Source organism: Nematolebias whitei, chromosome 15 (genome assembly GCF_014905685.2).
Source record: "Nematolebias whitei isolate Nwh7 chromosome 15, NemWhi1, whole genome shotgun sequence".
Lineage (NCBI taxonomy): Eukaryota > Metazoa > Chordata > Actinopteri > Cyprinodontiformes > Rivulidae > Nematolebias > Nematolebias whitei.
In genome coordinates this window covers 30355168-30371531 of record NC_056512.1, presented here as the reverse complement: position 1 = coordinate 30371531, position 16364 = coordinate 30355168, and the positions used below count along the sequence as shown (strand labels likewise).

At 45.4% G+C, this 16364-nt stretch overlaps 1 protein-coding gene across 1 annotated transcript; it reads left to right on the top strand.

The window, feature by feature from the left end:
• Positions 1-559: 559 nt before the first annotated feature.
• On the top strand, positions 560-14923 carry LOC119421624 (axin-2). The gene is made up of 11 exons (XM_037688974.1): positions 560-782; positions 1633-2549; positions 4920-5051; positions 8120-8222; positions 9936-10076; positions 10189-10721; positions 10807-10983; positions 11079-11294; positions 11398-11535; positions 12080-12238; positions 14244-14923. The coding sequence occupies exons 2-11, from the start codon at positions 1762-1764 to the stop codon at positions 14368-14370; spliced, it is 2514 nt and encodes an 837-aa protein (XP_037544902.1). The 5' UTR covers positions 560-782; positions 1633-1761; the 3' UTR covers positions 14371-14923.
• Positions 14924-16364: the final 1441 nt, after the last annotated feature.

Genomic DNA, 16364 nt, shown 5'->3' with positions numbered 1-16364 from the left:
ATATATATATATATATATATATATAATTATCTAAATCCCTATTTGTTTTGTCTTTTTTTCTTCTCATGTGGCCTAAAGTGACTAAAGTAAATTTAAATGTGCAGTTTTGTGCTCAGTGACCTGCACTTTTCGTACCCCCATGACTCCAGTGAGTAATCTTTAAAAAAAAAATCCAAACAATGTGGGCTTTAGAGAAAAGAGTCTTTAAAGTATATATGTGGCAACAGAGTGCCTGTGAGGATAATGGTGTTGAGGCGGCAGATCAGTAACTTCTGACGCTCCAAACCCTCAGGGAGTCGGCTCGAGATCGCTCGTCTTTGATAAGGTCCTCAAACAACAGCTGCAACTTCTTTATCTGAGAAATTACCAACAAAACGTAGCTTGAACGCTCGAACATCACAAAATACGCTTCATCACGCGCTTTTGCGACACGTCAGTAAATCCCTGACAGTTGCGTTTTTTCTCTTTCTGGGGGAGTTGTTTTGTTATGCAGCTGTCGGGACCTGGCAGTCGGTTCGTGGCTTTGAAGTGCGCAGCTCCAGCCTCGCGCTTCAGTTGGTGTTGGAGTCGCCTACAGGAGAGGAGAGACCTACTGAGCATGGCTGCCTGAGAGCTCAGGGAGGAGAAAAAGCGAGATTTTTATTTAAATTTTTTCCCACTTTCACAGAACCGACTGTATTTGGACGCGTTTTTTGCGGGGGGAACCAGAAATATGGATTATACGCGGTTTTTGTGGATAAAATCGCGGAGTTTAATCTGAGGAACAAACTCGTGGATCGATGGTAAGTTGGGAGACTCAAACTCGCCCCCATTGGAGTTCTCTTTGATGTGCTGTTGACTCGCCTTTGAAGTGACATTCTGCGGGGAAATAAAACCGTCTTTTTTTGCGTTTAGAGGCTCAAAACGCACCGTGTCTTCTTGTTGACACTATATTTCCCTCTTTAAACGTGTTTTCTGTAAGAACTTGGTTTTTTGTGTTTTTTTCAGGAGAAAAATGCTCCGAAGTGCTCGTTTCTCGTTGAGCAATTCCTCCCCCACAAGATCAGAGACTTTGCTGTACTTGGTACTGGATGTTCAAACAGTGGTTGTGTTGTTCGTTTTAAAGCAATTCTAATGACTTCACTCATAGTAATGAGCTCTAATAAGGTCGTAATGTGCACATGAGGGTGCTTTTATCTCTAGAAAACAATTATCTGTGATTTAAAGCTGTGCTAGGTGCGTTTGTGTTTTTCTGGTGCATCAGTCTTATCGTGGGTCACTGGTTTGGTCACGTTTTCCATCTCCAGGAGTTTATCCCCGCATCCATCAGATACTGGAGGCGGAAGCAGCTCAGTTTTAGTCTTTAGATGAGATGACGAGTCCTGGGAAAAGTGCAGAAGTCCGAGAAAGTGGCAGGAGAGCATGTGCTTGTGCGTAAAGCTTCGGCGAAATGAGGGACGAGTGTCTTTTATTGCGGTTTGATGCGTGAAAGCCAAACGAACTTCTTGGTAATTTGACGTTTAAACAAATTAAGTCTGTTTTTTGTAGTTTTTTTGTGCGGCGTTGGAGCAGCGCTCGTGTCTGTAAAAATTCCGGGTCTCTTTGAAGTTGGGGCGGATGTGGTTGTGATTAGATCAATACTTTGTGTTTCAGAGAGAAGACGGGCAGCTCAGAGAGGAGCAGCCCCCCCGCTGACATAAAGAGAGTGAGGAGATTACAGTAGAAGAAGCTCAGAGAGGAGGCGAACAGCGCACGAGCTCCTCTCCTGCTGCCTTCAGAGCCATGAGCCGGGCTCTTATGGACCATACCGCCACTGCTAGTTTCCGTGAAGATGCCCCTCGACCCCCGGTGCCCGGGGAGGAGGGCGAGGCGCCCAGCTACCCCTGCAGACTCGCAGTGATGAAACCCCTGGAACCCCCCAAGCCCGTTCCGCTCGGCTCTCCGGGCTCCTCCTCGGCGCGGAGGAACGAGGAGCCGGAGGGGAGCGCGTCGCCGGACTCGCCGCTGTCCCGGTGGACAAAGTCTCTGCACGCGCTCGTCGGGGACCAGGATGGCGCCCTGCTGTTCAGGACCTTCCTGGAGCGGGAGAAATGCGGCGACGCGTTGGACTTCTGGTTCGCCTGCAACGGCTTCAGGCAGATGGACCTGAAGGACACCAAAACGCACAGGGTCGCCAAAGCCATTTACAAGCGGTACATCGAAAACAACAGCGTGGTTGCCCAACAGCTGAAGCCGGCCACCAAGACCTTCATCCGGGATAACATCAAGAGGCAGCACATAGACTCTGCCATGTTCGACCAGGCGCAGACGGAGATCCAAACCAACATGGAGGAGAAGGAGTACCAGATGTTCCTGACCTCTGACATTTACCTCCAGTACGTGAGGACTGGGGGCGAGAACCCGGCTCTCCTCAGCTCGGGGTCTTTGGGCAGCCTGAAAGTTGTCTGTGGATATCTGCCCACTCTCAACGAAGGAGAGGAGTGGAGCTGCGACTTCAGAGCCAAAGCTCTGCTCGGATTGAAGGGCCAAAGGGCCCCCATGACGCTGAGAGCTGTGGAGAGGGGATACAGGTATGACTAATGTTTGTATGTATGTGTCCATGTGTCTTTCTGTTAGCTAAATATCTCATGAACCACAGGATGAAATTTAATGAAACATCGGGAATTATTGGATGTACCTCAAGTCAACCTAATTAAAGATGCAACAAAGTTCAGTCAGGTCATCTGGATGATTTCTTTCTTCTTCTATTTTTTTTTAAACGTTTCATCCAAAGAACTTCATCAGAAACCACAACAAACTGAGTCTGGGGGAGAGGGTGGTCCTCAGAAACCATCTTATCACTGGCAAACTGGTTGGTCCACTATCGGAGTGTGCTGCTTGTGTGACTCTGTTTGTTGTGGTTCCTCGGACTGATGAAGTCCTTTGGATAAAGAACGAAACATCTCAACAGAAATAAAGAAAACGTCCAGATAACCTGACTGAACTTGGTTGGATTTTTTTTACCTGGATTATTGAGCATGAACTTTGATGATCTAATTAAAGTTGATCATCACAGCTTACTGACTTTAGAAAACACTTAAAGGGTTATAATTCAGTCAGTTTTATGAATACTGAGCTTCAATTTGGGGTGATCATAGCTGAGAGTCAGTAGCAACACATACAAGAAAACTTTGGCAAATTGTTGGAGTCAACCCTGTTTTCTGTTAGCAAAATATATTTTAAACCACTGGATGAATTTGGCTAAATTTAGAGGTTCGTTAAAGTAACAACCTTAGCCACAAATGTCTCCGAATGAGTCAGTTTTACTGATACTGAGCTGAAATTTGATGTGGTAGCTGAGAGTCGTTCACAACACACTCTTGAAAGCGGCTACAACTCCTGTCAGTTCTCAACAGGATGATCCAAAATGTTGGAATGAAAGGTGGCGGCACTCCTTTGAGGACTGCTTGGCCTTTAATTTTTACTGTATCCTTTGAACAGAGCTCAGACGGCGTTAGCCTGCCTCCTGCCTCTGAAGCAGTTTTCTTCGTTCATTTTCTCCAGAGTTTGCAGAAAACTCTGTCCTCTTCCTCCTTGTCTCTCTCTGGCCCCTCTCTCCTCCTCTCCAGCAGCAGCCCTCTGCTGGCGCTCGCCTGGATTTCCGGAGCTTTGAAATGGTTCCGCAGAATGAGGGATCGTCTTCCAGAGGAAAAGTTCACAGAGCTCGGCTGGCTCTGGCCCCGGCCAGCAAATAATAGATGATGACATTGCTATGCTATGTCTCCTCTTGTACCCACACTGTCAAGCCTTTTGACAGGGGTACAAATCTGCAGAGGCTCTTTGAAGTGACGATTACGCACTTTATGAACAACCTTTTCTGCTTTGTTTTCCAAGTTTTAATCATTTTTCTCTACATTTAAGTGGGTAAATGATTCCGTAAATCTGTCTGCTCTGAACTACATCTGCTGGAGCATTTAAAGCATTTTTAAGGCTCTTTATGCCAAAACTGATAAATTAACTTTCCCCTGTACCTCCATATCGTCACCAAACCAATTCAGAACATGTGGGAACCATTTCTCATTCCTCTCACCTCATGTCTTCTGACTCAGGTTCCCTTAAAAAAAGAAAACAAACCCTGAACGGCAGCAGCTACAGTACAGAATCAACACCTCCCCTCCCTCTCTCCTTGTTTGTGTCGAATCTCCTCTGATTCCTCCCCCCCCCCTCCTCCGCCGCCTTCTCCACTTTTATCTTTTCTTCCTTTTGAAAACTAAGGGATGGGGGACTACGAGGCATGCTTTTGGAGAGAAAGCAAAGAGAAAGAAAGGAAGGACACAGAGAGAGAGAGGGATGGCTGCAGACTTATGAAAGAAAGAGAGGGAGGAGAAAGGATAAATGGGGGGGTGGGTGAAAGGGAAGCAGGGAGGGAAGAATGCAGGGCCAGCTGTGTTAAATACCTGACTCTCTGCAAGCCCCTCTGAAGGTCAGTCTGGAGCTGGGGGCCTGCAGCTTTAGTCATGCTGGGTCTCTCCCTCCTCCCTTTCTCCCCTTTTTTTACTTCTAACGCACACATGCTTCCACCCCTTGGGTTGTGTGTTTGTGTGTGGAGTTTTTTGTGTGTTGGGGGGGGGGGGGGGGGGGGGGGGGGGCTACTGCTTTCAACCTCCTGTACCATGGCAAGAATGCAAACACAGCAGGACATCTGTTCTTAGGAAAGTGTGGAAGGAATGGAAAGAGAAATTGTGGGACATTTTAAGAAGTTTGTGCAACTCAGGCAGAGTCCTCACCCCCAAACCGGTTTCATTTATTAATTTTCTGTTTACACCCCCAAACAACAGAAAACACAACGTCAGATTTCAACACGACACGCTCAGGACATAAAAGCAAACGATGACAGTCGCCGCCTTGTTTCAAAGACTTCTGTGCTAATATTTGTTTTATGCCTGTTGTTGCTGGAACAGATCGTGCAAGAGAGGAGACTCGCTGAACCCCTGCCACGTGGGCTCCTTTGCCCCCGTCAGCAGCACCAACGACAGCGAGGTTTCCAGTGATGCTTTGACTGACGATGCCATGTCTGTGACTGACAGCAGCGTGTAAGTTAATATTATCTAAACATGCGTGTGTGCTGTGGACGTCTAAACCAGATGTCTGCTCTGAGCTGCAGCTCAACTTGAGTAATGTTTCGCTTTAGTTTAAAGAATAAGACTCTGGTTCCTTAGAGCAGATGGAACAGAACAAGGCTAAAGCCAATAATAAGCTACATTTATTACATTATATGTCAATTTTCGATTAAAGGAGTGTGACATCTTAACATTCAGTTCAGCAGAAGACTTGACATCGTTTCAACGTCGTCTGATCTGTTGGTACTTCAAATTACCTCATGAATTATTTAGTTGTGGAAAAACTAAAGATGGCTAAACCCACTTTCATTGTGATAAAATCATTTCTCTCACTGCCTTTGGGAACTCCTCTTGTGCTGTCGTTAACCACTAAACCTGTCCTCCTCTAGACTTCTCTAGATCTGGAGCCATTTTCTAGCCTAAACATTTTTGTTTCGTCAAGTTTTTAATCACCTCAAATATGTTGCCTTTTCCACCAAGTGTTAACAAATACACATTTCTGGGTGAATATTTAGAAAATACATTTAAAAATTTTATCTGTAGTATTAAAACTAGGGATGCACGATATTGGATTTTTGGCCGATACCAATACCGATGTTATTTTCCTAGACCTACTTACAGAGACTAAATCGCTTTCTCTGCTCTGGAATTAAAAGTACTACATTATTCTGCATGGTCTTGTCAATTTGCCCTGCTACCTAATGCACATGCCAAAAAGAGGGCTGAAAATGATGTAACACTATAAATATTTAACATATATATTTTTAAAAAGCGCCTTTTATATCGGTGAGTTATTTTGATGGAATGGCCGATATTTAACTTTATTGCTAATATCAGCCGATACCATGCCGATAATATTGAGCATCCCTAATTAAAACACCACAGTTTGAAGCACTTTAAGCTTTCAAAACCTGCTGCTGGGTTGAAGAGTGTTCCTGTTATGCAAATATTCACCATTTTTACTTTCTAGTTGATCAAATTCACTTGTCGGCTTCAAAACGTTTGACCCATCAGCGACTTGTCGTTTGTGGTGTGTCCCTGTCCACATATGGTTCCAGTCTTATCTGTGTACGTGCCTCAGTCCTCATACTCGTTAAGCGTAATCACGTGTCCCTCAAATGACTAGGTGCTGTGAAGTCATTGTATAAGGCACAGCTCAAGGGCAGGGGTGCTCGGGTCAACTGGGTTTGGGACATAAACCAGACAAAAGGTGGAAGGTGTGGAGGATGATGTCAGTGAAAAGGTGCGATCGACCATGAGCTAAAGTTACTAACAGACTGAGGCGCTGCCGTTCAGTGTTTGTACATAAATGCAGCAGCTGTAAATGCACAAAAGGGAGTCTCATATCAGAACAGTCAAAGAGGCGGAGCAGGCTCATATAGTCCTGTTCTGCTGTACTTTGCCCAGTGTTGTTTCAAAGCCCGGGCCGCAGGGACACAACTTCCCCACCTCATTTCCTGCCCACTTTGACCTTGATCAGAATATCTGCCTCTCGATAGGACAGTTAAAAGAGTCGTAAACATTTGAATTTCGTTTGCAGATAAAGGAGGAAAAAAGAGAGAAAAAGGGGAAAACGGCAGCAGGGGAGGAGGCGGTTGGTTGGAAAGAGAAAGAGAGTGGTGAAAAGGGGAGGGGGGAGTTTTGCTTATATCTTATTTATGGATTTGCTTGGACGCTGGGGAATGCAGCTGCGCAGACTTCAAACATTACCTTATCTTACAAACCAGCCTTTTGATGTGCGGAGATCAGAGGCTGGCTGCGGCAGAGCTTGCCAAATGAAGATTGGGAGTGTGTTGCAGGGGGTGTGTGGGTGGGTGGGTGTAGGGGTTTCTTTGCTCATGCGCATGACTGTGGCATTTCAGAGGAAAAGTGCTCATCGGTTAGCTTAGATCACCAGGAATAACGTGCTGTTCAGCATAAAAGAATAACGCTCAAAGGAATAGTTCAGGTCTTTTGAGGTGGGGTTCAGAGGAGAAGTTATGAACAATTAACATATTACCTGTTGTAGGTAAATGACATTAGTTTATAGAAATAGTTTAAATTTAATTGATGAGCTAACAACTAGTCTGTGCAGGGCAAATACCAAAGTGGGTTGTTGACGTTTTTAATCAGATCAAGTCTTTAAAAAAAAAAATCATAGCAGTTCATGTAAATGCTGCTTTTTAGATTTTTACACGCAGTCAGTTTCAAATTACACACAAGAAATGTAAGAGGCCAAGACTGATTTGGAAGTGGTTTCTATAAACTAGGACTTTGTAATAGCTGTAACGTGCAACTGAATGTGCAGTAAAGGTTTATAAAATAGTGTTTACATAAACGTCTATGGAATTTTAGAGATCAGAGTTCTTTTGAAATTGCAGCAATCTTACTGGGCTTAACCTCACTCAGACAAGCCGTTAGCTCACCCATCCTGCCAGAAATGGTTGAGGTTGTGCTAAAGGATATTAATGCCTCATAACCATTCCACAAAACTGCACATCAAAAGTTTTAGGCTCAAAATTCACCGTGTGATGTTTGTTTTCATCTTTTGTCAGCGAGCGTCTATGATCGGTTTAACCAGGTTAGCTACACCCTTGGGTGCTGCCTCGCACTAACTCTTTGAATAGGTATAATGAGTAGATAATGCTAGCTGTGTCCTCAGTTTAGGATAAAGTACAGAAGGGGAATGCTAACGTTAATGCTGTTTCACACCACCAGCAGGGTACCCAGGGCTTGGAGCCCCAGCTGAAGATCAGTCATTTCTAGAGCAAATAAAACCTCCAATCACCTCGCTGAGAATCCTGAGCCCAGTCTGTCCTGAAAAACACTCATGCAGAACAGAAATGCTGATGTTATTCACCTCTGAGCCTCATTTCTGTTCTCCTATCACACCTAAAAGCAACAGTGAAATATATTGAATAATTAATAAATTAATCTTGCACAGTGTGTTTGATGTAGCCAGTTGGCTAACAAGCTTCTTCCTAAACGGCTGTGTGGCCTTAATGATGTTTCTGATTGGGTAATTGACCTTTGTGGCGTGTGTGTGTGTGCTCCCCCCCCAGAGATGGCATCCCTCCATATAAAATGGGCTCCAAGAAGCAGCTTCAGAGAGAGATGCAGCGCAACATGAAGATGAACAGCCAAGTTGCATTGCCTCCCTTTCCTGTAAGTACACGCATGTGTAGCTGCACATGCACAAACTGAAGTGTTTGTAAGTCTGGGTCCCACAGTGTAATTTCCACACCTCCCTCCACTCTGGGTCTTTCTTGGGTTCTGTGAATTGTGCTGTGCAAACTCTATTTGGCATTCTCAATTCAGCACCAGCAAAGATCTGAGGACGAACGGCAAAGACGCAGCTTCCCACTCAGACACACATTCTCACAAGCACACATACAAACGCAAGCCCCCTGCGTAGCTTCGGTGTCACCTGCACCCCCATTAGGGTTCCTTGACGTCTGTAGAAGACGGGGGTGAGGTCTCTAAGCAGTTTATTGCTGCAGAGCTCGAAACATGCCTTTTTTTCCCCACCAATACTGTAAATATGTTGACTAGGGAAGAGATGAGGAAGATCTCTGCCACCGTCCCGTGGGGTGGGGGGGTGGGGGGTGCTGAAATCAGCCTGGTTCCTCAACAAAAACACAAAGATACCCACACTGACGCGCACACAGCGCTTTGATCCGCAGATGAATGGAGCAAACGCACAGGAAAGTGACAACTTCCAGCAGAGTTGGCCCCCTTTTCTTCCACAGCACTGCCACCCCCTCTACACACACAAACACCCATCCACCCCCCACCCCCCCTCCTGTAAAAGCAATGGATCTGAGGGAAGAGTCTGAGCACGTCATGTGAGCTCTCTGCAGGTCAGAGGGGAGTTGATAGCTTAAGGCTTTAAAGAAACTAACTTGAGGGTTTGAGAAGAATTTGAGACAAGGTCCAGATCTGAGGCTGTTGTGGGGGGGGAGGGGGAAGACATCGTGTAACAGAAGCAGCTTGTTAAAATAAACTTGACTTAACCCTCTTTATTTTTTTTCTCCAACTGTTGTTTTGCATCAAGAAAAGCCCTGCAGATTGGATTGTGCTCTCCTCTTTTTGTTGCACTCTTGTTTTTGTTTCCCATCTGATTTATTTTTTTGGTGATGGCTGCCATTCCCATAGTGCATCAGCCCCGAGCACCATCAGACAGTTCCTCTTTCTCTCACTTTTTCCCCTCCCTTTTATCCAAACTACAAAGAGATATGAGGAGGAAAAGGAGAACAGTCATGAAAGTCCCAGTACAAAAAAAAAAAGATAATGCTTTAAGATGCATACAGACTCATAGTGTCACAGTTCTGTAACTTGAAGGTGCCCAGTGTGTGACAAGGAATAAAACACCTCAACCTTTTTTGTTACCTTTATCTCTTTTCTTTCATTTTTTCTTTCTTCTTATTTCATCTTGTAAGCACACGTCTCTGTATCTCAGCTGCTCCGGTTACTTTTTTTAATTCCTCTCCTCCCTGGAGTTCTCTTCCACCCCCTGTTGATTTGTGGCTTTTATTCCTAGATGTAAAGCCACTGCTTCCCATCAATCTACCCTTCCATCTACCATCCTATTCTACCCCACTGAGTGTTTGATATTTGACAAGGAAGACTTTGAAGTAAGCTGACTTTAAAGAGGCCTGCCAATGATGACAGAGGGAACCAGCTGAGGTCTAACCCAGCGTGACTACGCCGGGCCTACCGTCTCTTAAAAAACAAGCCTGTAGCCCCGGGTGCCAGTCAGCGTGCCCCAATCCTTACTGCCAGCGGTGCAAAAAGATGCATGAATTCAGTCAGGAGTTGTGTCTGGAAACTGTTTAAAAAAACGATACAACTGCTAATGTGCTTCTTTCCTCTTTAAAGCGTACACATCGTCCTCCAGCGGAGATGGTCCCGATGGAGCCATCACAGTTTGCAGCCCAGCTGATCTCTCGTCTGGAGAACCTGAAGAGGGAGCAAGATACCATCAGCTCTCTGGAGGAAAGGCTTCAGCAGATTCAGGAGGTTTGTGTGACGTTGGCTGAAATCCAAAACACACGTCGTTATCGTTTGTTTCTGGTTTAATTTATTAATTTGTTTATGTGGTTTTTTTTTTTTGTTTGTTTGTTTTATCCAGGAGGAGGAAAGAGAGGACACAGACATCAATGGAAGTGCTCCCCAACTCTCCCCGCATCCTTTAACCCTCCTCTCCGGTTCCTCTGACGAGGATCCGCAGGCCATCTTGGACGAGCACCTTTCTCGGGTTTTGAAGACTCCCGTCTGCCAGTCACCTACAGTGATCCGGCACTCCCCTCGCTCCAGCTCCCCAGAGCACCAACTGTTCACCTGTGCTGGCTTTGGAGTCCAGACCCAAGGGAGGACCGGACCACCGAGTTCTTCTGTCTCCAGTCCGAACCAGGGGGCATTCGCTCTGGCCTTGGGCCCCAATCGAACCCTCGTAAACAGGCAGAATACAAAACACATCCACCACCACTACATCCACCATCATGCCAGTCCGAAGCCTAAAGAGCAGATAGAAAGGGAAGCGGCCCTCAGGGTGCACGGTGTGTGCTCCAGCAGCGGGAGGTGCCAGTCCTGCCAGGCGTACCCCCGCAGTCGCAGCCTGGGCAGAGAGATGTGTGGGGCCGTGTCTTTAGAGAACAACATGGGGTGAGTCCCAACATCTTTATTGATTTATTTTGTTGTTTGTGTTTGACCATATAAAGTAACACCATGCTTCTTCTCTTCCTCCCAGTCGGTCCAGTTCTCTGTCGAGGCATGTGTATCGCTCAGGAGCGGAGGATGGGGTCGCAGAGAGATGTACGGAGGAGTGTGGGAGCGTACAGCTGCCCAGTGACACCACAGACCCCACCCAGAACGTGTTGCAGTGGATCCTGGAGAGTAAACGTCAAGGCAGACACAAGTCCAACAGGTGAGCACAGCTCATCATTTTTGCCTGAAACATCCTCATTTACTGTGATTTTCTGTTGTTCGTTGATTTATTGATTTATTTATTTCTGCCAACAGTACCCAGAACACTAAGAAATCCTTTGGAGGCTCATCGACTCAGACGCACACATGGGGAGGTGGTGGAAGCTGTGGCCACCTACGTAGCCACCAGCCTGCACAGCCATTCATCCAGGACCCTGCTATGCCTCCTCTCCCCCCTCCCAACACACTGGCACAACTGGAGGAGGCTTGCCGCAGACTGGAGGAAGTCTCCACCAAACCCACCAAGCAAAGGTACAGAAACTGGCTCATTTTATAAAACATTTATAACGTATTTTAACAAAGACATCGACAGACCTTCATTGACTCTCTCTCTCCCTCCATGTCTTTTTTTAAGGCATTCATTGTCTTCTGTTCAGCGTGAGAAGTCCCACCAAGTGTCTGTCCAGGGTGGGAGCACCGTCCCTCTGTGTCTTACCAGCCCCAGTCCAGCTGCTTCCCTCATCACAGCCAGTACAAGTGTCCAGTCAGAAGAGTAAGATTGTGTCCGTCTCTCAGCTGACTTCCAGTTCTTGTGTTTTTAGATCCTGTTGACCCCTCCTGTTGTTACATGAACAAAACGATCACAGCTCCATTTATACTTACTGATAAGAGAACGTGCACGTCATAAGCCTTACACAGACACAGGAGCTGTGATTGTGGAGTAGTCCCTATCCTGCTTAAATGATTTATTTTTATAAAAGGCTATATGCGTCGTTTTTACTGGCTGTCCTTTCTGTGAGCTGGCATTAGACCGGGCCGAGCTTAGCGCAGAGACAGCTCCTCTGAAGTCGGCCTACAAAGCCTTGGACGTAGCTGAAGGGGAATCGACAACACTGCCCCTTCTCTGTGCACACACACACTTACTGATGGGTCTGGGTCACACACACTCACAGGGAGTTCTTCCTTTAGTTTCAGTCGTTCTCTGTCCGATCAAAACAGATTCTTTGCTCCTAGATCTTTTATGCTTGTTCCATAAAGCATTGTGTGTGTGCACGTCGTCTCTTACGCCCTCCCTCTCCCCATTTGTGTCCTGACAGGTGTAAGAAAAGTTTGGGAACCCACGCTGGCTGCAGCGGGGAGACGGTGGTGACGTATTTCTTCTGCGGTGAGGAGATACCGTACCGGAGGACCATGAAGAGTCACAGTCTCACTCTGAGCCACTTCAAAGAGCAGCTTCGCAAGAAGGGCAACTACAGGTACAGGATTCACTCGAGCAGCAACGTTGAAACGTGGCGCTCAGTTTTTTTTTCTGTAGTGACGTAAAACCAGAAAAGACTAAACTGGAAAGACTCAAACTTAAGCAAGTAAGCTAATCTGTGAACGGGCTCCGTGCTTCAGAGGATAGCAGCAAAACTGCATCAGTAAAGATTGAAACGCTGTTGCTGTTTGTTTCTGGCTGCTTTTGTACGCCTGCAATAAAAAGGAAAAGAGGAAAGGGGCGGGTGGTGCAGGGGTTAGTGGGAGAGTTTGAACCGCTGTGATTTGGGTCCCATCTGGTATTGATTTCCATGCTAAGGCACACTTAATACACATGACTTTGAAGCCCCAACCTCTTTCATTTTAACCAACAAAGACTCGCACAAAAGGCCAGTGTGCAAATTCTTCACTGATGCTATCGGGGCCTACTTCCCCCCTCCACCCACCATCAGCCCCGCTCTTGTGTGTGTATGTGCATTTGCTTGTGTTAAATGTGCACCGTGTTTACACATGTTGTAATCATTTTATGGATATTTCTGAGGCGGATTGTTAAATGCCAGATCCGCTCATTTAGCCTGCTTACAGGGCCCCTGTCTGAGGGCGTGCAGCTTCAGTGTTTGCAGGGAGATATATATATATATATATTTTTATTTTTTTTACTTTGATTGCTTCTATCTCGTGGGCGTTGAAGGGAAAAGATCAAACATTTATTGTTTATGCTGCTTCAGGAGAAGCACAGAGAGAGCACGGTGTTAATAATTACAGGTATCAATCTGGAAGATGAAGCATAACAGACTTGGAGAAACTTTTTCCTGTCCAGATGTGTGCAGCACTTTTTTGGGAGGAGATCAACAAATGTGACAAGTACTTCGCTCTGGGCTCTTCACATCTGTCTGATGGAAGGCCCCTCCTCTTCTTTTCCGCTTTGGCTCACTGTCTTGGTTCCTGTGTCATACCAGCCTCTTTTTTTTGGGGGGGGGGGGGGGGGGGGGGGGGGGAGTGAGCGGCCTTAATAGCAGCCAGAGAATGTGTAGAATTGGGTCATTTCAGCATGGCAGCGGTTCAACAGAGAACAGCACTGCTTGGCCCTGCCAGATGATATTGGTGCCAGATGTCAGACTAACGGAGGGAGAAGAGGAGAAAGGTGGTGGGATGGAGCAGGGGCCGGATCAAGCCACATGAAACATGTTAAAGTAGAAATTCTGTCTCTTAGCAAAAAAAAAAAAAGTCATAACTCTTTGAACTCAAATAAAGGAGCGCTGAAGTTTTTTTTTTGGTTGAATAAACAGTTGTCGTTTGGTTTATACATTTTTTTTGTTTTATCTTTTCGTTTTGTTAAAGTCTTCCCATCTTTTATTCTTGGCTGTTTTTATTTTTTTATTGGCTGCCACCCTCATGTGCCACTGTTCCTTTTTGTAAGCTTATTTAACTTTTGTCATCGTAAAAACATAAAATAATCTCTCTACCTGTAGCTACGCCACACATGGAGCAAATTGAGACATTTTTCCATTACGTAGTTAATGAACGGATTCCCAGACCCTGCTAACCGACCCACCCCTGCTGTTTTCTCTTCCTCTAACTGATGTGTGTGTGTGTGTGTGTGTGTGTGTGTGTGTGTGTGTGTGTGTGTGTGTGTGTGTGTGTGTGTGTGTGTTGGGGGGGGGGGGGTTGCATCATTATGCCCCAGTGAAGTTAGCGTTTTCTTCGACACACAAAGTTGCCCGTTAGCTGCCCTTCCTATAGCTCTCAGTGAGAGTCATTACAGGGGTGAGGAAGGTTCTCTCCCTCTCCTCCTTCACTTTTTCCCTCTCTTTCTGTAATAATTAAGCCGGGGGGTGAGGAGGAAAAGGAAGTTTTGTCTTCTTCTTCTTGTGTGATCTGCTAGCCAGACAACTAAATTCAGACGTCTGAAAACGTGTTGGACAAACAGATAAACGAGTGTTTGTATCTTTGTTGTTTGTGGGAAACGACAAGCGTTAACAATCCCCCGTGTCTGTGCTGCAGGTACTACTTCAAGAAAGCCAGCGACGAGTTCGAGTGTGGTGCCGTGTTCGAGGAGGTGTCAGACGACAGCTCCTTGTTGCCCACCTACGAGGGCAAGATCCTGGGGAAGGTGGAGAGGATGGAGTGACGCCGTGCTGTCAGGGTTGTGGATTACGCTCCCGCGGACGCCTTTGTGGATTCCCTTCATTTAAGCTAAGACTGTAGGACCGAAGATGTGGAAGAAACACTGAGGTTCAGCAGATGGACTCGATGAAACACAGAAGAAAACCGAAAAAAATTATATTTACCGGACTTTGGAGAGAACAGCTGCCTTGAATTGAAGAAAACATGGACTCTGTGCGTGCACGTGTGCGTGCGTGTGTTGGACTGAAGTCTTTCCAGCAGAGACTTTAGGTGAATGACCACTCATCAGGGAAGCAGTGGGCTTAAATCTGGGACTGAGAGCTGACCTGAACCCTGTCTGTGCTGGTGTCTGCTCACGAGCGCCCTCCAGCACATCGTGCACATGCAGACATACATGTACGTTGTTTTGCGTCGTATGGGGTGCACATATTGCAGTGTAAAGATTTATATTACTATTTATTGGAAATTTCCCAAGTAGCTTGGATTAGACAGATTTTGAAATCCTTCCCTTCAGCGTCCTGCAGGAAAAGAAGGTGTTTTTACTGGTTCTTACTGAACCAGTAAAATTCCATGGAAACGACTGATCTCTTTGCTGGATGACGCTCGGAGAAATGGCTCTAAGACTTAAAAGTTCGATCTTCTATTTACTACTGCAGCGCTATTTGTGGATGTTTTCCTATCTGCTCTGAAAGGTTCTCTGTGTTTTAGGGAAAACAAGCAACAACAAAAAAAAAAGATATTAAAGTTTAATCCCGCTCTGTGGGATTCTGCCCAGCTAGCCTTGATCAGTTAGTGCCTTTGTTTCCGTGGCGCAGGCATCGCACAAATAACCTACATGTGTAGGAAACTGCTCCGAAGCGGGTCCCCAACAATGTGTTTACACCAGTGTGAATACTTTCCAACAGAAAGCTCTATTATGTGTTCCTTAGTGTGCATGTGTGTGTGCATGTGTGTGTGAATCCTGCACTCTGAGCTGCAGATTTAGTTGCTTCTAAACACTATGTCATAGTGTTTTTACTTGAGTACAGTAGCTGTGCCTACATGGATTATTCCCATGTTTTTACCCAGTTTTCAGGGTCTTTTAATCCCTTGGTTCTCACAAGGGGCCTTATGTTAAAAAGATATTTTTTATGGCTTTCTATTATCATCATGTTTATGTTTTAATGATATTTTTCATGCCTTTTTCGGTTCCATGTGTAAACTGTAAATTATGCGTTCCATAGAGCTCCGTTGAAAAGATGCCTCGGTACTTTAATTATTGTAATTATAAAGAGATGTAGCCTTTATTAAAATGTTCTATTTTTCAAATTAGCAGACTGCTTCCTGTAGTTTTGTGTGTGTGTGTGTGTGTTGTATCTCACACAGCCTGCTGTGCAGAGTGCAACTCGTCGGGCCCTGTGAGAAATTTCCAATAGATTTACATCCATTATCAGCTCTTAATGCGCTCCCTGTTGGAAATTAAAGCATGCAGCATTAATTTGGCCACTAGAGCCTGTGAGTGTTTAACGGTAACACAGAAGGAGCTAAGTGTGTGTTAATGAGATGTTTGGTAAATATACAGTCCGTCATTAGTGCACATGACTCCACTGCTTACGTGGTAAATGTTTGGCTTGTGGTCTGTTATGTAATGTGAGGGAGACTCGTTTGTTTCTCGGACCAGTGAAGTGTTAAGAAAGATATTGGGGTGCACTGTGATTGCAGTTTTCTGGCCAATCACCGATTTGTAAAAAAGTCTGACCTGCTGATTTTGATTTTGTTTAATAAGCGACACTGTCGGGTGTTACAAGGTCACGATGCACCTTCAATTTTCCAATCTTATTGGAAAACATACCTTTGAACAATATCCTAGAAATAATACAAACTTGTTTTAACTGGCCATGAGGTAGTGCTCTGAAATATAAATCAAGTTTAGACAACTGTTAAAACAAAAAAAATAATAAAATCTGTAAAATCAGTTTCTCGTGCAAGTATCGGCCGATTTCCCAAAATTGAGGAAAT